The 21,583-nt window shown below is 35.3% G+C and overlaps 1 protein-coding gene across 1 annotated transcript in view; it reads right to left on the bottom strand.

The window, feature by feature from the left end:
• Window positions 1-21,563, bottom strand: part of LOC136034398 (coiled-coil domain-containing protein 130 homolog) — a 43,036-nt gene extending 21,473 nt beyond the window's left edge. Inside the window, exons 1-3 of the mRNA XM_065715551.1 lie at window positions 21,484-21,563; window positions 7,626-7,822; window positions 6,771-6,882 (exon numbers count right to left, since the gene is read on the bottom strand). Of these exons, the coding sequence (XP_065571623.1) occupies window positions 6,771-6,882; window positions 7,626-7,822; window positions 21,484-21,486 (312 nt within the window). The 5' untranslated portion in view covers window positions 21,487-21,563. The remainder of the gene's footprint in view (window positions 1-6,770; window positions 6,883-7,625; window positions 7,823-21,483) is intronic.
• Window positions 21,564-21,583: the final 20 nt, after the last annotated feature.

Raw genomic sequence — 21,583 nt, 5'->3', positions numbered from 1 at the left:
CGGATATATTATTTCAAATTTTGCAAATTTCTTCTGTATCTTCCACCTTGGACAAAAAACCGGACTCTTGTTAAAAAATTCTCAGTTCCTGACATAACTTTAAAGTTGGAGATTCTTCACAGACAACTCTCCAGTACAGCTTCTGCGCGCCTATCCCCTCACCACCGTCTTATCCATTTTTTTCGTTGACTTTGTGTATGTATTTGTTTTTCTCTTTGTGTTTTTTGAATTTCATTTTTTGTGTGTATCAAATGTTCATTTTTTTTTCATAGTTCGTTATTTTGTGTGTTTATTTAATTTTTTGTATTAACGTAAAAAATTTCTATTGTCATTACTTTTCATTTTTTGTATGTTTTGCTTTTTTTGTGTGTATTAAATTGTTTGTACTCCACATTTTAATACTTTTATAGTGTTGTTGTGGGTAAGAAATAAATTATTATAAAACAAACACAAGGGGTAAATCCAAAACTGATGAGAAAATACTAGGTGACCTAATGTTATTTCCTTCAAAAGGAGTGTTCCAGATTCCCAAACAAGCTACCTTTCTGATTTTTATTCGTGTCAAAAAAAAAAGAAGAAGAAGATTATAACAATATTAACCATTCAGATATAAGCTGGACCAAGTCCATAAAACAAACACAAGGGGTAAATCCAAAACTGATGAGAAAATATTAGGTGACCCAATGTTATATCCTTCAAAAGAAGTGTTCTAGATTCCCAAACAAGCTATCTTTCTAATTTTTATTCTTGTCAAAAAAAACAAAAAAAAAACAGAAGATTATAACTATATTAACCATTCAGATATAAACTGGACCAAGTCCATAATACAAACACAAGGGGTAAATCCAAAACTGATGAGAAAATATTAGGTGACCCAATGTTATATCCTTCAAAAGAAGTGTTCTAGATTCCCAAACAAGCTATCTTTCTAATTTTTATTCTTGTCAAAACAAAAAAAAAAAACAGAAGATTATAACTATATTAACCATTCAGATATAAACTGGACTAAGTCCATAATACAAACACAAGGGGTAAATCCAAAACTGATGAGAAAATATTAGGTGACCCAATGTTATATCCTTCAAAAGAAGTGTTCTAGATTCCCAAACAAGCTACCTTCCTGATTTTTATTCTTGTCAAAACAAAAAAGAAGAAGATTATAACTATATTTACCATTCAGATATAAACTGGACCAAGTCCATAATACAAACACAAGGGGTAAATCCAAAACTGATGAGAAAATATTAGGTGACCCAATGTTATATCCTTCAAAAGGAGCGTTCCAGATTCCCAAACAAGCTACCTTTCTGATTTTTATTCGTGTCAAAAAAAAAAGAAGAAGATTATAACTATATTAACCATTCAGATATAAGCTGGACCAAGTCCATAAAACAAACACAAGGGGTAAATCCAAAACTGATGAGAAAATACTAAGTGACCCAATGTTATATCCTTCAAAAGGAGTGTTCCAGATTCCCAAACAAGCTACCTTTCTGATTTTTATTCGTGTCAAAAAAAAAAGAAGAAGAAGATTAAAACTATATTAACCATTCAGATATAAGCTGGACCAAGTCCATAAAACAAACACAAGGGGTAAATCCAAAACTGATGAGAAAATATTAGGTGACCCAATGTTATATCCTTCAAAAGAAGTGTTCTAGATTCCCAAACAAGCTATCTTTCTAATTTTTATTCTTGTCAAAACAAAAAAGAAGAAGATTATAACTATATTAACCATTCAGATATAAACTGGACCAATTCCATAATACAAACACAAGGGGTAAATCCAAAACTGACGAGAAAATATTAGGTGACCCAATGTTATATCCTTCAAAAGGAGTGTTCCAGATTCCCAAACAAGCTACCTTCCTGATTTTTATTCGTGTCTCAAAAGAAAAGAAGAAGATTATAACTATATTAACCATTCAGATATAAGCTGGACCAAGTCCATAAAACAAACAGAAGGGGTAAATCCAAAACTGATGAGAAAATATTAGGTGACCCAATGTTATATCCTTCAAAAGGAGTGTTCCAGATTCCCAAACAAGCTACATTTCTGATTTTTATTCTTGTCAAAAAAAGAAGAAAATTATAACTATATTAACCCTTCAGATATAAGCTGGTCCAAGTCCATAAAATAAACACAAGGGGTAAATCCAAAACTGATGAGAAAATATTAGGTGACCCAATGTTATATCCTTCAAAAGGAGTGTTCCAGATTCCCAAACAAGCTACCTTTCTGATTTTTATTCGTGTCAAAAAAAAAAAGAAGAAAATTATAACTATATTAACCCTTCAGATATAAACAGGACCAAGTCCATAATACAAACACAAGGGGTAAATCCAAAACTGATGAGAAAATATTAGGTGACCCAATGTTATATCCTTCAAAAGGAGTGTTCCAGATTCCCAAACAAGCTACCTTTCTGATTTTTATTCGTGTCAAAAAAAAAAAAAAAAAAAGAAGAAGATTATAACTATATTAACCATTCAGATATAAGCTGGACCAAGTCCATAAAACAAACACAAGGGGTAAATCCAAAACTGATGAGAAAATATTAGGTGACCCAAAGTTATATCCTTCAAAAGGAGTGTTCCAGATTCCCAAACAAGCTACCTTTCTGATTTTTATTCGTGTCAAAAAAAAAAGATTATAACTATATTAACCATTCAGATATAAGCTGGACCAAGTCCATAAAACAAACACAAGGGGTAAATCCAAACCTTTCTGATTTTTATTCTTGTCAAAAAAAGAAGAAAATTATAACTATATTAACCCTTCAGATATAAGCTGGACCAAGTCCATAATACAAACACAAGGGGTAAATCCAAAACTGATGAGAAAATATTAGGTGGCCCAATGTTATATCCTTCAAAAGGAGTGTTCCAGATTCCCAAACAAGCTACCTTTCTGATTTTTATTCTTGTCAAAAAAAAGAAGAAGATTATAACTATATTAACCCTTCAGATATAAGCTGGACCAGGTCCATGAAACAAACACAAGGGGTAAATCCAAAACTGATGAGAAAATATTAGGTGGCTCAATGTTATATCCTTCAAAAGGAGTGTTCCAGATTCCCAAACAAGCTACCTTTCTGATTTTTATTCGTGTCAAAAAAAAGAAGAAGATTATAACTATATTAACCATTCAGATATAAGCTGGACCAGGTCCATGAAACAAACACAAGGGGTAAATCCAAAACTGATGAGAAAATATTAGGTGACCCAATGTTATATCCTTCAAAAGGAGTGTTCCAGATTCCCAAACAAGCTACCTTTCTGATTTTTATTCTTGTCAAAAAAAAGAAGAAGATTATAACTATATTAACCCTTCAGATATAAGCTGGACCAGGTCCATGAAACAAACACAAGGGGTAAATCCAAAACTGATGAGAAAATATTAGGTGACCCAATGTTATATCCTTCAAAAGGAGTGTTCCAGATTCCCAAACAAGCTACCTTTCTGATTTTTATTCTTGTCAAAAAAAGAAGAAGATTATAACTATATTAACCCTTCAGATATAAACTGGACCAAGTCCATAATACAAACACAAGGGGTAAATCCAAAACTGACGAGAAAATATTAGGTGACCCAATGTTATATCCTTCAAAAGGAGTGTTCCAGATTCCCAAACAAGCTACCTTCCTGATTTTTATTCGTGTCTCAAAAGAAAAGAAGAAGATTATAACTATATTAACCATTCAGATATAAGCTGGACCAAGTCCATAAAACAAACAGAAGGGGTAAATCCAAAACTGATGAGAAAATATTAGGTGACCCAATGTTATATCCTTCAAAAGGAGTGTTCCAGATTCCCAAACAAGCTACCTTTCTGATTTTTATTCTTGTCAAAAAAAGAAGAAAATTATAACTATATTAACCCTTCAGATATAAGCTGGTCCAAGTCCATAAAATAAACACAAGGGGTAAATCCAAAACTGATGAGAAAATATTAGGTGACCCAATGTTATATCCTTCAAAAGGAGTGTTCCAGATTCCCAAACAAGCTACCTTTCTGATTTTTATTCGTGTCAAAAAAAAAGAAGAAGATAATAACTATATTAACCATTCAGATATAAGCTGGACCAAGTCCATAAAACAAACACAAGGGGTAAATCCAAAACTGATGAGAAAATATTAGGTGACCCAATGTTATATCCTTCAAAAGGAGTGTTCCAGATTCCCAATAAAGCTACCTTTCTGATTTTTATTCTTGTCAAAAAAAGAAGAAAATTATAACTATATTAACCCTTCAGATATAAGCAGGACCAAGTCCATAATACAAACACAAGGGGTAAATCCAAAACTGATGAGAAAATATTAGGTGACCCAATGTTATATCCTTCAAAAGGAGTGTTCCAGATTCCCAAACAAGCTACCTTTCTGATTTTTATTCGTGTCAAAAAAAAAAAAAAAGAAGAAGATTATAACTATATTAACCATTCAGATATAAGCTGGACCAAGTCCATAAAACAAACACAAGGGGTAAATCCAAAACTGATGAGAAAATATTAGGTGACCCAATGTTATATCCTTCAAAAGGAGTGTTCCAGATTCCCAAACAAGCTACCTTTCTGATTTTTATTCGTGTCAAAAAAAAAAAGATTATAACTATATTAACCATTCAGATATAAGCTGGACCAAGTCCATAAAACAAACACAAGGGGTAAATCCAAACCTTTCTGATTTTTATTCTTGTCAAAAAAAGAAGAAAATTATAACTATATTAACCCTTCAGATATAAGCTGGACCAAGTCCATAATACAAACACAAGGGGTAAATCCAAAACTGATGAGAAAATATTAGGTGGCCCAATGTTATATCCTTCAAAAGGAGTGTTCCAGATTCCCAAACAAGCTACCTTTCTGATTTTTATTCTTGTCAAAAAAAAGAAGAAGATTATAACTATATTAACCCTTCAGATATAAGCTGGACCAGGTCCATGAAACAAACACAAGGGGTAAATCCAAAACTGATGAGAAAATATTAGGTGGCCCAATGTTATATCCTTCAAAAGGAGTGTTCCAGATTCCCAAACAAGCTACCTTTCTGATTTTTATTCGTATCAAAAAAAAGAAGAAGATTATAACTATATTAATCATTCAGATATAAGCTGGACCAGGTCAATGAAACAAACACAAGGGGTAAATCCAAAACTGATGAGAAAATATTAGGTGACCCAATGTTATATCCTTCAAAAGGAGTGTTCCAGATTCCCAAACAAGCTACCTTTCTGATTTTTATTCTTGTCAAAAAAAAGAAGAAGATTATAACTATATTAATCCTTCAGATATAAGCTGGACCAGGTCCATGAAACAAACACAAGGGGTAAATCCAAAACTGATGAGAAAATATTAGGTGACCCAATGTTATATCCTTCAAAAGGAGTGTTCAGATTCCCAAACAAGCTACCTTTCTGATTTTTATTCTTGTCAAAAAAAGAAGAAGATTATAACTATATTAACCCTTCAGATATAAACTGGACCAAGTCCATAATACAAACACAAGGGGTAAATCCAAAACTGATGAGAAAATATTAGGTGACCCAATGTTATATCCTTCAAAAGGAGTGTTCCAGATTCCCAAACAAGCTACCTTTCTGATTTTTATTCGTGTCAAAAAAAAAAGAAGATTATAACTATATTAATCCTTCAGATATAAGCTGGACCAGGTCCATGAAACAAACACAAGGGGTAAATCCAAAACTGATGAGAAAATATTAGGTGACCCAATGTTATATCCTTCAAAAGGAGTGTTCCAGATTCCCAAACAAGCTACCTTTCTGATTTTTATTCTTGTCAAAAAAAGAAGAAGATTATAACTATATTAACCCTTCAGATATAAGCTGGACCAAGTCCATAAAACAAACACAAGGGGTAAATCCAAAACTGATGAGAAAATATTAGGTGACCCAATGTTATATCCTTCAAAAGGAGTGTTGTAGATTCCCAAACAAGCTACCTTTCTGATTTTTATTCTTGTCAGGTTTTTTTTTTTTTGGGGGGGGGGGGAGTATTCCGTCAACATCCTCTAAGTATCCAACAAATAATAAAAATCTTATGGCTTTGCTCGTGCGCTCAAGAATGAGCCAAAAACAGGCTCTTAAGTAAATTTAAAGTTAACCTAGTTACACTGTTTTCAAAGACACACTGTTTTTCAGTTTTAATAGCAGAAACGTTTTTCCTCACTTTTTAGCATTAATATATTTTCAGAGAACATTCTGCTGAATGGACAAGGTTAAAAGTCAATCAAGTACTTAAAAGATAAAATGTGAAAAGCAGAGTTGGTCAGACTGACTTCTGAATAACTTGCATAGGTATTGCTTACAGCGGGATCCGTTTTGATTTCAAAGTAGTTATCACACAAATGACACTTCGTCCGGACAGGGGTTGAATAATACATTCCAATTTTCTGCTGGATTTTGTTATTTATCTTTTCCCATAGGCACTTCAATAGGAGAAGGGGGCTCATTCGATTGGAAATAGAAAGTTCTAGTGCCCTTTTTAGTAGTAAAAAGTGATCTGTGGGCTACTAGTTTCGTTATTTATTTTTTCCCATAGGCACTTCATATAGGAGAAGGGGGCTCATTCGATTGGAAATAGAAAGTTCTAGTGCCCTTTTAAGGAGTAAAAAGTGATCAGTGGGCTACTAGTTTTGTTATTTATATTTCCCATAGGCACTTCATATGGGAGAAGGGGGCTCATTCGATTGGAAATAGAAATTTCTAGTGCCCTTTATAGGAGTAAAAAGTGATCAGTGGGCTACTTACAGCGGGATCCGTTTTGATTTCAAAGTAGTTATCACACAAATGACACTTCATCCGAAACTGATACACAGGGGTTGAATAATACATTCCTATTTTCTTCTTTTCAGCATTGTACCTAAAATTGTAAAATTTCATTTCACTCAAATTCATTATTGAAAAGATCGGAAAAACAATCACGGGACAACTGTTACTAACAACTCATCACAGCGCCAAGACGCCTGAGGCCAACATGGCTGCAAAACGCTCTCGTCCACCCCGACTTTCAAACACTTTTACTATTTATTCCCACCCATGAAGCTCTGATTCTCTTTAAATATTTTCTTGTGACCTCTTCCCCATCATTCCAGAAAACAAAGCAGTTCAGAATTGAGGTCAATCATTGTCTCTATCCCCTCTCTGTCCACGACAGAGCAACCCAAGATACTCTTCTAAAGTTCTTCCGTTTTTCCCTTAAGATTAATAGTGTAGCTAAGGAATTCTCCAACAGTTGGAATTTTTTTTATAAACTAACGGTCATAGGAACCTTCTATAAAAACTAATGTGCTAAAACTAAATAATGTGCTAAAACTAATGTGCTAAAAACTAATAAGTATCCTCAATGGTGCTATAGGCTACATGGTGTTCCAAACGTTTTACAATTCGATATATAGTTTTCTGTTTCTACATAAAAATCTTGGAAGCAGAATATTTGAAGAGACGAATTAAAGCATAAAATTTGGAGAGAAAGAGAGAAAGGGGGAGAGAAGAGGGGATAGAGAGGGGAGAGAGGAAAGAGATAGGGGGAGATGGGAGGAGGGAGACCAAGCAAAGGAAGGATAAACATGCTAAATGCCATAGGATTTATGTTTGAAAACATACCTGACACCCATTCCAATGTGATTCTTGCATCCTTCACACCAGATATTATAGGGCATCTCAAATCGAATGATGAGAATACCCATGTGTAGTTTCCTGGCTCTCTCCCTGAGTGCATGTGTTCCATGATATTTGTTGATTCCTCCTTGGTCAGGAGTCCAATCTGGTGGATAATACTTATTGACTCCCTTTCTTTCTCCCTAGAATACAGACAATTAATCATTGCACCTAAAAGTATGAGATATAACTGAGCCTTGAGTGTGAGCAAGAATATTTTACATGAGGGATAGGGATCCCATTTTCTAAAAAAGTACAGTTTTTAGACTAGTTTTGTTTGATGATTCTCCCAATACAAACACTATGATCTTTTTCACTTTTCCAACAGGGGGACGGAGGATGAGAATGGGACCTAAACAAGAAAAATGGACAGTTATGCTGTTAATGATGATATTCCCCAGGAGAACCTCAAGGCAGGTGTAGAAAAGGAGTTTTTTTTCAAAATTATCCAAGAGCAGGTGGGATAATTTTCATTGTCCTAACACGTCCAGAAGCACCAAACTCGCCAAAGCAATGGACCTCCCTCCCTAACTCCTTCAAAGAGAGTGGATCCGGTCCGGTTATGTCAATCATGTATCTATGACATTTGTTTATTCTACAGACCATGTTTCATCCCAATCTATCCACTTTAAGCGTTTTCCAAGATTTTCGGTTTCCCCCTCCAACCCCCCCCCCCAATGTCACCAGATCTGGTCGGGAATAAATTAGAAGCTCTGAGACATGAGTTCCTTCTAAATATCAAATCTAAAAATACCTCATGAATGGTCACCTATTCTCAAGTTAAAAATACCTCGGTTTTTCTAATTTTTTCGAATTAACACCCCATCCAACTCCCCCAAAGAGAGCGGATTCTGTCCAGTTATGTCAATCACTTATCTAGGGCTTTTGCTTATACTTCCTACCAAGTTTCATCCTGATCTCTCAACTCTGTGCGTTTTCCAAGATTTCCAGTCCCCTCCCCCAACACCCCCAATGACTCTGGATCCGGTCGGAATTTAAAATAGAAGATCTGAGTTAGGAGTTCCTTCTAAGTATGAAATTTAATTAAGATCCAATCACTCCTTTGTAAGTTAAAAATACCTCATTTTTTTCTAATTTTTCAGAATTAACCCTCCCCCCAACTCCCCAAAAGAGAGCAAATCCGTTCTGGTTGTGTCAATTAAGTATCTAGGACTTGTGCTTATTTTTCCCACCAAAGTTTCATCCCAATCTCTCCACTCTAAGCGTTTCCCAAGATTTCTGCCCCCCCCCCCCCAACTCCCCCCAATGACACTGGATCTGGTCAGAATTTAAAATAAAGAGCTCTAAGACATGATATCCTTCTAAATATCAAATTTCATTATGATCCAATCATCCGTTCGTAAGTTATAAATACCTCATTTTTTCTAATTTTTCTATATTAACCATCCAACACCCCCCCCCCCCCCAGATAGTCGAATCGGGGAAACGACTATTTCTAATTTAATCTGGTCTGGTCCCTGATACGTCTGCCAAATTTCATCGTTTTAGATTATCTGGGAATGCCTAAAGTATCAAAACCAGGACCAACAGAACCACAGAATTTGCAATTGCTATATGGTACTTGGTATTTACCAAGTGCCATAAAAACAAGTTAGGGCAAAGTATTATCCACCTGGGTAGATGTTCATATAATACCTAAGTGGAATAATTATTTGACTAGTTGTATATTAAAAATAAATTGCTTAGAAAATTTACTTATTTGCCTAGTTAGATATATAACAGAGGGGCTAAGATAAAGCATTATCCACCTAGTTAGATCTTCATACATTGCCTAAGAAAATTCTGCCTTATCTGCCTAGTTGTATAATACAAAAAAGGCTAGGACAAAGTATTTTCCACCTAGTTAGATGTTCATGCTGTGCCTAAGGGAAATAATTGTCTAGCTAGTTGGATATTACTGCCACACTACTTAGAGAATTTATTCACCTGCATGGTTAAATAATATAAGAAAAGCTGGGACAAAGTATTGTCTCTGGATACTAGTATCAAATTACTTCGAAAATTTACTTATCTGTCTAAATATATATATATATATATATATATATATATATATATATATATATATATATATATATATATATATATATATATATATATATATATATATATATATATATATATATATATACATATATATATATATATATATATATATATATATATATATATATATATATATATATAAGAAAGTCTAAGATATGCTATTATCCACCTAGTTAGATATTCAGGTTATGAACTAAGTTCAATCCTTATTGAATTAAATAAAAAAAACAAGTTTTTTTAGCTGGAAGTAAGGAGCGACATTAAAACTTAAAACGCACAGAAATTACTTCGTATATGAAAGAGGCTGCTACCTCATCAACGCCCCGTTCTTTACGCTAAAGTTTGACTCTTTCTCTCAATTCTTCTTTTTAAAACAGTAAAAAATTTTAGCGTAAAGAGCGGGGCGTTGATGAGGTAGCAGCCTCTTTCATATACGAAGTAATTTCTGTGCGTTTTAAGTTTTAATGTCGCTCCTTACTTCCAGTTAAAAAAACTTGTTTTTTTTTTTATTTAATTTCTGAACGTTTTTGAATCAATGCATGTTTTGATTTTGGCTCTCCGCAGAGGAATAATCAAAACGAAATTTGCATATTTTTTTTTTGCTAAATAGCTTTCTCGTAATTTTGATCGAATGATTTTGAGAAAAAAAGAGCGGGGGACGAAGCCTAGTTGCCCTCCGATTTTTTGGTTAATTAAAAAAGCAACTAGAACTTTTAATTTTTTACGAATATTTTTATTGGTAAAAGATTTACGTAACTTATAAATTAGCTTACGTAAAGAACTTTTGTATTCTCATGTTTTTATTACATATATGAGGGGATTCGCCCCATCGTCAGTAACTCGCTCTTTACACTAAAGCTTAAATTTTATCCCAATTCATTAAGAATGACCCCTGAATCACAAAAGCCGTAGAATAAATAGTTGAAATTACTAAAAATACTTTAGCGTAAAGAGCGAGGTATTAGAAGGAGGTGAGCCCCTCATATGGGTAATAATTTCTGTTTGTTTTAAGTTTTAATGCTGCTGCTTACTTCCAGCTGAAAAAGCTTTTTCACATTTATTTTTTAATTGTTTTTTTTTTTTTTTAATAATGCTAGTAAATCCTGCTCTCCCTTCATGGAAATTTTCTTCTCCCATGACAAATTCTCGATGGAAAGTTCCCCCAGCATATCCCTCTCTTCTCAACCCCTCCCCCAACCAAAAAAATCCTCCTGAAAACGCCTGTATACTTCCCAATAACCATTACTATATGTAAGCACAGGTCAAAGTTTGTAACTTGTTGCCCCTCCCACGAGGACTGTGGGGGAGTAATTCGTCCCCAAAGACATAGTTATAAGGTTTTTCGACTACACTGAATAAAATGGCTATCTCAGAATTTTGATCCGTCGACTTTGGGAAAATAATTAGCGTGGGAGGGGGCCTAGGTGCCCACCAATTTTTTTGGTCACTTAAAGAGGGCACTAGAACTTTTCATTTCCGTTAGAATGAGCCCTCTTGCAACACTCTAGGACAACTGGGTCGATACGATCACCCCTGGGAAAAAAAAAACAAATAAACACGCATCCGTGATCTGCCTTGTGGCAAAAAATGCAAAATTCCATATTTTTGTAGATAGGAGCTCAAAACTTCTACAGTAGGGTTCTCTGATACGCTGAATCTGATGGTGTGATTTTCGTTAAGATTCCATGACTTTTAGGGGGTGTTTCCCCCTATTTTCTAAAATAACGCAAATTTTCTCAGGCTCGTAACTTTTGATGGGTAAGACTAAACTTGATGAAACTTATATATTTAAAACCAGCATTAAAATGCGATTCTTTTGATGTAGCTATTGGTATCAAAATTCCATTTTTTTAGAGTTTTGGTTACTATTGAGCCGGGTCGCTCCTTACTACAGTTGGTTACCACGAACTGTTTGACTAGGCAAATATTTAATATGCAACATATGTAATCGATATTCAGCAAGGAAGGATATGTCTAAGATTCTTAGAAACAGTATTATTTGTCTAGTTGGATATCTTATTTTTGATACTAAGTATAGTCAGATGTTATTTTTATATTCTACAGAATATAATTTGTTTTAAGAATATCCATTGGGCATCTCCCAATCACTATTTATTTAATTAATGTTTTATGACTATTACACCAAGCTATAGCCGTTATTTTAATGCATTTTACAGTCATAAAATATTGAGGTTAGTAAAGTTTTCAAAAATTTAAAAAACAAGGCAAATAGGATCAAAATAGGCAGGGTGTAAATGTATGAGCAGCCCACTACATAAGGACACGTGTTAAGAAAACAATTCTTACTACATAATATGCAAATAGTCATAGTTAACGTATTTTCCAGCAGGAGGACCTTTATCATCACTCCATTTGCTGTTGTACAAATGTTGATAAATTAGGCTAGGTTAGAAGTCCCAGGGACTTCTTGTTGTCCAGTTCTAAGCCAGCATAAACGCTTTGGTGTAGAATTGTGAAGATATGTGATCCCTGTCCTGCACTGGTATCCTGGATCATTGCTTTTCCCAAGGACAAAATAATTTCAATAATTTAAAAACAACATTACATCTACATTTTGCCTGACAAATTCAGATGATTTAAACTGGACTTGAGTTTCAGAAACTCATATCTCAGAGGTAGGAAGCACAAAATTAGGTTATATAGCATTTATTTACTCAGGCAGGAGGGGTGGGATACATAAACAGGTAGTAGGGCTCATGATGAATGAGGAAGCTGCTAAGTCTTGTTTAGGCTGGGAAGACATTAGTAATAGAATACTTATTGCTCATTTTATGACTAAAAAGTTCAGGGTGTCAGTTATAGTAGCATATGCCCCAGTAGAACCAACTGACAGAGATACCAGTGATTCAGATGAATTTTACTCATAGTTATAGAAACAAATAGACAGGGTACAAAGTACAAATATGATGTTTTTACTAGGAGATTTCAATGCCCAGGTAAGTAGATAGATGTAGTGGGTAGGGATAGAGGGTATCCTAGCCAATGTGAATTTAGTGTAGAAAAAGAAAACACTAATGGCTACAAAATTTTGCAATTTTGTAGGTACAACAATATAGTGATATTCAATACAGTGTTTGGTCATAAAATGGCCTGTAAGTTAACATGGTATTCATATGATGGTAAGACAGCAAACCTTGTTGATTATGTAATAGAAAACTGAAAACTGGCAGGATCAATACAAGATCGTAGGGTATATATGAGTGCTGTTATTGATGTTGAAAGTAAAGATCACTATCTACTAGTGTCTAGTGTTAATTTAAAGCTGAAATTTTGGAAGGGAAGTTATGATGTTGGTAGACTCCATGATGAGAATCTGAGAGAAACTTTCCAGGAACAGTTGAATACTAAACTTGAGTGTAAAATTTGAAGATGGTTGGAATAATTTTAGAAAAACAATTTGTGAAGTTGCTGATGGTGTCTTAGGTAAGAGTGCAAAGACTGCAGCTAGGAATATTAGTGACAAAGCTTTATGTTTATTAGAAAGTAGAGGGGGTTTGTACAAGAATTATCTGAGTGATAGATCGTATGAAAACAAAGGAATGTCAAAAAAGCGGAGAAAGCATTAAAATGTGAACTAAGGAGATGTGAAGTGGAGGCCATGGATAAAATTGGAGTTAGACGGCATAATAGTAAAATATTACATTGGCATGTTAATAAATTGAAAGGGAGTGGTCAATCTGGACTAGTCCCAGTTAAGGATAGGAATGGGGCCACAATTAGTGATAAGGAAAAAGCTAAAGAAAGATGGGCAGAACATTTTGTGAATTTGCTAAACCAAGATACAGTTGCAGGAAAAGATATAGATGAAAATGAAAAAGTTTGTGATACTTTGGATGTGAAGAAAGATTTTTTTTTTATGAGGAAGAGTTAGCAACAGTACTAAAAGGATTAAAAAATAATAAGGCTCCAGGTACTAATAGTGTGATAAATCAGTTTTTATATATGGTGGCTCTGAGGTTAGAAATAAGTTGCTGAAGATTATGAATATGATTTTTGAGAAAGGGGAAGTATTTAATCAAACCACTGTATAAGAAAGGTGACAAGAGTGAGTGTCGTAATTATCAAGGCATTAGTCTGGTCTCTGCAGGTAGCAAATTACTTAGTAATTTTATACTTTTTAGACTGAGAGATGCTGTAGACGAAGTTTTAAGGGAATAACAGTGCAGTTTTAGAAAAGGTAGAGGATGTGTCGACCACGTTTTCACTCTTAGGTTAATAATTGAGAAGTCCCTTCATTGTCAAATACCTTTGGTCCTCAGTTTTATCGATTATGAGCAAGCTTTCAATTCTGTTGATAGAAGAGCGTTAGCAAAGGTTTTATCCTTATACGATATACCAGAAAAATACATTAAAATGATTTGTGCTATAAACAAGAATAATACTGCTGTGGTTAAGGTAGGAAATGAGGTTAGCAACTGGTTTTGTATTAAATCAGGAGTTAAGCAGGGTTATGTTCTATCCCCCTTTATATGGATTATTTTGATGGACTTCATCTTAAATAGCCGAGGAAAGGCAATTGGAGACCACGGAATCAAATGGGGAGGAAAAACGCTCCTGGACTTAGATTATGCTGATGACTTAACCATATAAGATGAAAGTGTGAAGAAAATGAATGAATTTTAAGAAGTTTTGCGAGTTCAGGGTGCTAGAATAGGCTTGAGAATTAATGTTAAGAACACTAAGTCACTAAGGCTAGGAATAAGTGAAGATGAAAAGTGGACGTTGGGTAACAAAAAGATTGATCAGGTTGGCAGCTTCATTTAACTTAGTAGTATTATTAGTAAAGATAGTGGGAGCAGTGAAGATGTTAAAAGTAGAATAGCTAAGGCTCAGGGTGTTTTTTTTTACAGTTAAAAAAAGTTTGGAAGAATAGGAAGATAAGTCTACAAGCCAAGATTAGAAAATTGGAAGCTACAGTGATGATAGTGGTCAAATATGGCCCTAAAGCATGGGCGCTCCAAAAAGGAGACAAAAATTTACTAGATCTTTTCCAAAGAAATTACCTATGGATTGTTCTGGGTACTCGGCTGACTGACCGTATTTCAAACAGTAGGTTGTACGAAAAACGTCATTCTATCCTGCTTTCTAGGGCTATAATGAAAGAAAGATTGAAATGGCTAGGCTACGTTCTCTGGATGAAGGATGACAGGTTGCCAAAAATTGTCCTTTTTTGCCAACCGTCTGGGGCTAAACTGAAAGCAGGTCGTCCTTGATTTGATTAGAAAGATGTCATAAATAAAGATTTAAAGGAAATGGGAACTTCCTGGGAGGGTATAAAGAGGGAGGCCTTGAATAGATTAGGTTGGAGGAGGAGCGTGCGTAGCTGTGTTGGCCTCAGGCTACTTGGTGCTGCAGTGAGTGATCAGTAGTAGTAGTTATATATATATGTATATATATATATATATATATATATATATATATATATATATATATATATATATATATATATATATATATATATATATATATATATATATATATATATCAAGTACTAACGAAAGCATTCAACCTCTTGCCTGATCAAGTCAGCTTTCTCAAAGCTCACATGATGGGTCATTAAATAATACAATGGTGGAAGTGGGGGCATATGTCACTATCAAGGACAATAATGACACTAAATTTCAAGAGGTCCTATCAAGGAGCTCCAAAAAAGGACAAAAAATCTCCCCAATCAAAAATAATTACCCTCCCCATTATCCAACTCTTTCCTCACAAAAGCTTGGAATATACTTAAAATCACTCCAGATACCCCCTTTGAGATAAAAAGATAGCTCTATTAAGGGTTGCAAGTTTCAAACAGATTGGTTGAAATGGAGATGGATGGTATCCTAGTCTAGGTAAATTTGGCATAGGAAAAGAAAACAGTAATTGCTACAGACTTTGCAATTTTGTAGGTATAACAATCTAGTTATAACCGATACAGTGTTTGGTCATAAAATGGCCCATAAGTTTACAGGAGTTAACATATTCATGTGATAGTAAGACAGAAAACCTTATTGATTATGTTATAGTAATTCGAAGACTGACAGGATCAATACAAGATCCTAGGGTACATAGGAATGCTGTTATTGATGTTAAAAGTAAAGATCACCATCTAGTAGTGTCTAGGGTTAATTTAAAGCTGAAATTTTGGAAGGGTAGCTACCTCCTGGGAAGTTATGATGCTGGTAGACTCCATGGTGAGAATCTGAGAGAAACTTTCCAGGAACAGTTGAATACTGAACTTGAGTCTAAAATTAGAAGATGTGGAAGATGGTTGGAATAATTTTAGAAAAATAATTTGTGAAGTTGCTGATGGTATCTTGGGAAGAAAGTTACAACTGCAGCTAGGAATATTAGGGGAAAACCTTTATGTTTAATAGAGAGGATATGGGGCTTGTAGAAGAATTATCTGAATGATAGAGAGAAAGCATTAAAATATGAACTAGGGTGTGAACTATGAAGAGGTGTGAAGTGGGGGCCATAGATAAAATTACCAAGGATCTGGAAGATGCAGCTTGATGTTAATCTGGACACGTCCCAGTTAAAGATAGGAACCAGGCCAAAATTAGTGACAAGGAAAGAGTTAGAACATTGCCAGGCATTTTGATGGCCAGAACATTTTGAGAATGTGCTAAATCAAGATAGAGTAGCAGGAAAAAAATAGAGGAAAACCTGAACTAACCACTGTATAAGAAAGGTGATAAGAGTGAGTTTGGTAATTATTAAGGCATTGCTCTGGTCTCTGTAGGTAGCAAATTACTTAGCAATATGATACTGTTTAGAATGAGAGATGCTGTGGACAAAGTTTTAGGAGAAGAACAGCAAGATTTTAGAAAAGGTAGAGGATCTGTTGACCCAATTTTTCACTCTTAGGTTAATAACTCGGAAAAGCCTGAGCAGTCAGATACCTTTGGTCCTCAGTTTTATTGATTATAAGTAGGCATTTGATTCTGAAGCGCATTACTTACTTACTTACTTAAAGTTGTTCAACATCATCTGGCAGTTGACCTGCCTGTTTGATGCCCTCTGTTAGCTTGATGGGTTTGTAGAAGGTTGATCTTTAAGTTATGTTGTGAGACATGGTGCCCTTTCTTGGTCAAAAGCCAAATTGGTTTTGGTTGATCAGCTTATTTTCCAATTATATTCAATATATGTATTATCCTTATATGGTATACCAGACAAATGCATTAAAGTGATCAGTGCTATGTATGAGAATAATACTGCAGCAGTTAAGGTAGGGAATGAGATTAGCAGCTGTTTTTATATTAGATCAAGAATTAAGCAGGGTTATATTCTATTCCTCTTTATATGGACCATTTTGATGGACTTTGTCTTAAGGAGCACAGGAAAGACAATGAGAGACCACAGAATCAAATGGGGAGAAAAAACTCTCATAGGCTTAGATCATGTTAATGATTTAAGCATTCTAGAAGAAAATGTGAGCAAAATGAATGAACTTATAGAGACTTTGCAAATTCAGGGTGCTAGAATACATTCAAAAATTAATGTTAAGGAAACTAAATCACTAAGACTAAGAATAAGTGAAGATGAAAAGGTTATACTGGGTAATAAGATTGATCAGGTGGGCAGTTTCACTTACCTTGGTAGCATTATTAGTAGACACAGCAGGAACAGTGAAGACATTAAAAGTAGAATAACCAAGGCTCAGTGTGTTTTCATAGTTAAAAAGAAGTTTGGAAGAATAGGAAGATAATTTTGTCAAACCAAGATTAGAAAATGTTTATTAAAAATGTGGTTCAATCCCACTTTCTAGGGTTATAATGAAATATAGGCTGAGATGGTTAGGGCACATTGTGCAGGTGAAAGATGACAGATTGCTGAAGATTATCCTTTTTGGCGAATCATCTAGGGCTAAATGGAAAGCAGATTGTCCTTTTCTGGGGTGGAGGATGTCATCAAAAACAATTAAAGGAAATGGGAACTTACTGGGAGGGTGTAAAAAGGGAGGCTTTGAACAGATTAGTATGGAGGAGGGGCATGTGTAGCTCTGTTGACCTCAGGTGGCTTGGTGCTGTGGTGAATTGTAGGTAGTAGCAGGTTAGATTAGATTAGCTAGATGGCTCTTGGGTGTTTGTTTCATAAACAATTTTCAAGATTTGAACAATAGACATATTATGTTAAAAAATATGATTGAACAAGAGCTAAGAGCTCATATGACACTTGTGATGCAGTCAGAAGGGCCAAGAGCTCACATGGTATGAGCTCTAGCAAAATTCTAAGAATCAATAGATTGCTTTAAAAGGAAAATCAGAGGGTTAATGCTGGTCAGGATTAAAAATAAGAGCTCTGAGTCACAAGATCCTTCTAAATGTCAAAATTCATTAAGATCCAATCAACCACTTGTAAGTTAAAAATACCCCCATTTTTCTAATTTTTCCTCTCCCTTCAGCCCCCCAGATGGTTGAATTGGGGAAAACAACTGTATCAAGTCAATTTGTGCAGCTCCCTGACATGCCTACCAATTTTTATTGTCCTAGCATGTCCAGAAGCACCAAACTTTCCAAAGCACTGAACCCCATCCCCAAACTCCCCCTAACAGAGCAGATCCAGTCCAGTTACATCAATCACATATCTACAACATTAATAAACAATTTCCAAGATTTCTGGTTTCCCCCTCAAACTTCCCCCAATGTAAACAAATCTAGTTATAATTTGAAATAAGAGCTCTGAGACATGGATTTCTTCTAAATATCAAATTTCTTTAAGATCTGGTCACCTGTTCTTAAGTGAAAAATTCCTGAATTTTTCTACTTTTTTCCAAATCAACAGCCCCCAGCCCCCCTCCAAAAAGAGAACAGATCTGTTCCAATTTTGTCAATCATGTATCTATAACTTGTGCTTATTCTTCTCATCAAGTTTCATCATGATCTCTCCACTCTAAGCATTTTCCAAGATTTCTGGTTTCCCCCCTCAAGCCCTCTATGTCCCTGGATCCAATTTGAATTAAAAATGGAGCGTCTGAGACATTAGATTCTTCTATATGTCAAGTTTCATTAAGATCTAATCACCCACAGTGTTGCCAAAACTTTTTGGGAATAAAGTATCAAATTCAGCAGAAAAGGGACACTTTTAGTGTCCTCTTAGAAAATTAGCCAACATACTTTAAAAGTTGACAAAAAGGCTTTAAATGATTTTCTCACAACCTCACGACCCTGGGGTTGCTTTAGGGGAAACCAGGAACACTCTAGGGGGACCCTACTGCAGTCCCAGGGCACTCAGAGGGCCCTAGAGCAGGGCTGCCTTTGAAGCCTCCTAGTTTTAGTGTCAGGGGAACCCAGGACCAGTCCTAGTCCTAGTGCTAGGGGCATCTAGGACTGCTATAAGGGCACTAGAGCAGTCCCAGGGCACCCGAAAATTCCCTAAAAAGGTCCCAGGGTGCCTAGAATGGCTTTATGGCCATGGGGTTGCTTTAGGGGAAATTAGGACAACTCTAGGGGGACCCAACTGTATTCCCAGGGCATTCAAAGGGCCCTAGAGTGGGTCTGCCTTTGAGGCCTCCTAGTCCTAGTACCCTTAGTCCTAGTGCTAGGGGCACCTAACACTGCATTAGGAGCACTTGAGCAGTCCCAGGGCACCCAAAAATTCCCTAAAGCAGTCCCAGGGCCTGGGATGGCTCTAGGGCCCTGGGGTTGCTTTAGGGGAAACTAGGACCACTCTAGAGAGATCCTACTGCAGTCCCAGGGCACTCAAAAGGGCCCTAGAGTGGTCCCAGGGATGCCTGGGATTGCTCTAGGGTCCTGGGGATGATTTAGAGGAACCACCTTAGGGGCCCCCTAGTGCAGTCCCTGGCCACCCAAAAAGGTCCAAGTATGCTTTTCAAGCATACTTGAAAATTTTGTGAACTTGACCTAAAAACACACAAAAAAGACGCATAGTTTTTTTTTATTGTATGTTTGGATTGGGTCCCTTGTCCCCCCCTCCCCACCCTAAACAGGCAAAACATGATTATCATGTGTCCATTAGGTTGACTTTGGGAAGAGCCTGTTGAGGTTCACCCTTGTCCAAAAAATAATTAAGCAGCAGCAAATCAGATCAGGATCAGATAGTTTGCTACTAACTACTATCCAGGCCGCACCTCTGCATACTCCTGTATACTACAAGTCATAAAACACCTTAAGCTTTTACTTACCAGAAGTTATATGCTTGCTTGTTTTTTTTTTTTAATCAAAAACAACTTTTTCTAAACTCTCTAGAGCAAGTCACATGCTTTACCATGTTTGAATTTTTGAGCTTTTCAAAAGGAAAGTAGTGCAAATACAATAAAAAAAATCCCTAAGATGAAAACAAACCTGAAAAGCACAAAGCACAAATTAAAAGCAGTTGCAGTTAAGAAAAAATTGAAAATAAATACATATGGTATCAATTTAAAACAATGCTAGAAGTGTCCTTTTTTTCAAAAAGTTGCCTTTTTTCACCCAATAGTGGCATGGTGTCACCCAGAGTGAAAAAGTGTCAAAAAAGCACTGAAAGTGTCCCTTTGGCAACCCTGATCACCCATTCATAAGATATTTGATTTTCACATTTTCAAAGAAGTCTGGTTTCCCTCTCCCCTAAATGTCACTGGATCTGGTTAGGATTTAAGATGAGAGTTCTAAAGCACAATATCTGTCGAAATATCAAATTTCATTAAGATCTGATCACCCATTCTTAAGTCACTAATACCTCAGTTTTTTCTAATTTTTCTAAATTACTCCCCCCCCCCAACTCCACCAAAGAGGACAGATCTGGTTCAGTCATGTATCTTGGACTTGTGCTTATTCTTCTCACCAAGTTTCCTCCTGATGTCTCTGCTTTAAGTGTTATCCAAGATTTCCAGTCCCCCCCCCCAATGAAACTAGATCTGATTGAGATTTAAAATAAGAGATCTGAGTTATGAGGTCCTTCTAAATACATTAAGATCTGATTCCAGCTGGAAAATATGTTAGCTAAGATTATCTTGCATATTATAAAGGAAGAATCATATTATTAACATGTATGTACTTAACTGTTTATATAATTATACCATAGCCTTTTTCACACATGATAGACTTTTAACTGGAATCCCATCATTTACAGAAATTTACAACATCTAAGCCCATTAGGCTACAACACTTGTTTTAACTTCCCCTTGCATTATATTATATCAATAGTGAACCCAGCCTTAGCATACCTATTTTGAATGAAATTCTTGATGGAAGGATATGATGTCTCACTTTTCCCTCTTAACAAAACTGCCTCTCCCCAATCAAGGCTCTGGATCTGTGACTGATGGAAGGTCTATGCCTATACTTATCTAAACTTTGGAAAATAGGGCCTAAAATTTTATTTTAATATTGCTGATCCCCTTAATATGCAAATGTTTAGTCCAAGTTCATTTCTAAAGTAGCCTATTATATTTTTACCATACTTAGGTACATTTCATCAGGATTGAGCATCAGAGAAACAGTTTTTAGCCTACATAGATAAAGAATATTAGGATGGGGCTGTATCATATAGGTACCATGAAAAGACAAATCCTATTATTTCAACATGATTTTAAGCCATATCAATGAATTTTTCACTATTTTTTTCAGAAATTCAAATCTTTAATATATTGTAAATCAGGATTGAGCCAAGATATTTCCTTGTGCCTCATTTCACAGTACATCTATATTTCAAGATTTCTTCGCCTGTTTTCATCTCAGCTGGCCTAATTATACACAATATCTATAATTTTCCAAAAATAACAAATTCCTACCATTACAAAACTTGTGGGATAGACTTTCCTGTATTTTTCCTATGGGTTTAAGTCATGTTGTGCATTAGACCTGAAATCGCTATTGTGAATTCATAAAGAT

This window comes from Artemia franciscana, chromosome 13 (assembly GCF_032884065.1).
Source record: "Artemia franciscana chromosome 13, ASM3288406v1, whole genome shotgun sequence".
Classification (NCBI taxonomy): Eukaryota; Metazoa; Arthropoda; class Branchiopoda; order Anostraca; family Artemiidae; genus Artemia; species Artemia franciscana.
Note: the sequence above shows the minus strand (reverse complement) of the source record. Positions and strands in the feature narration are given on the sequence as shown.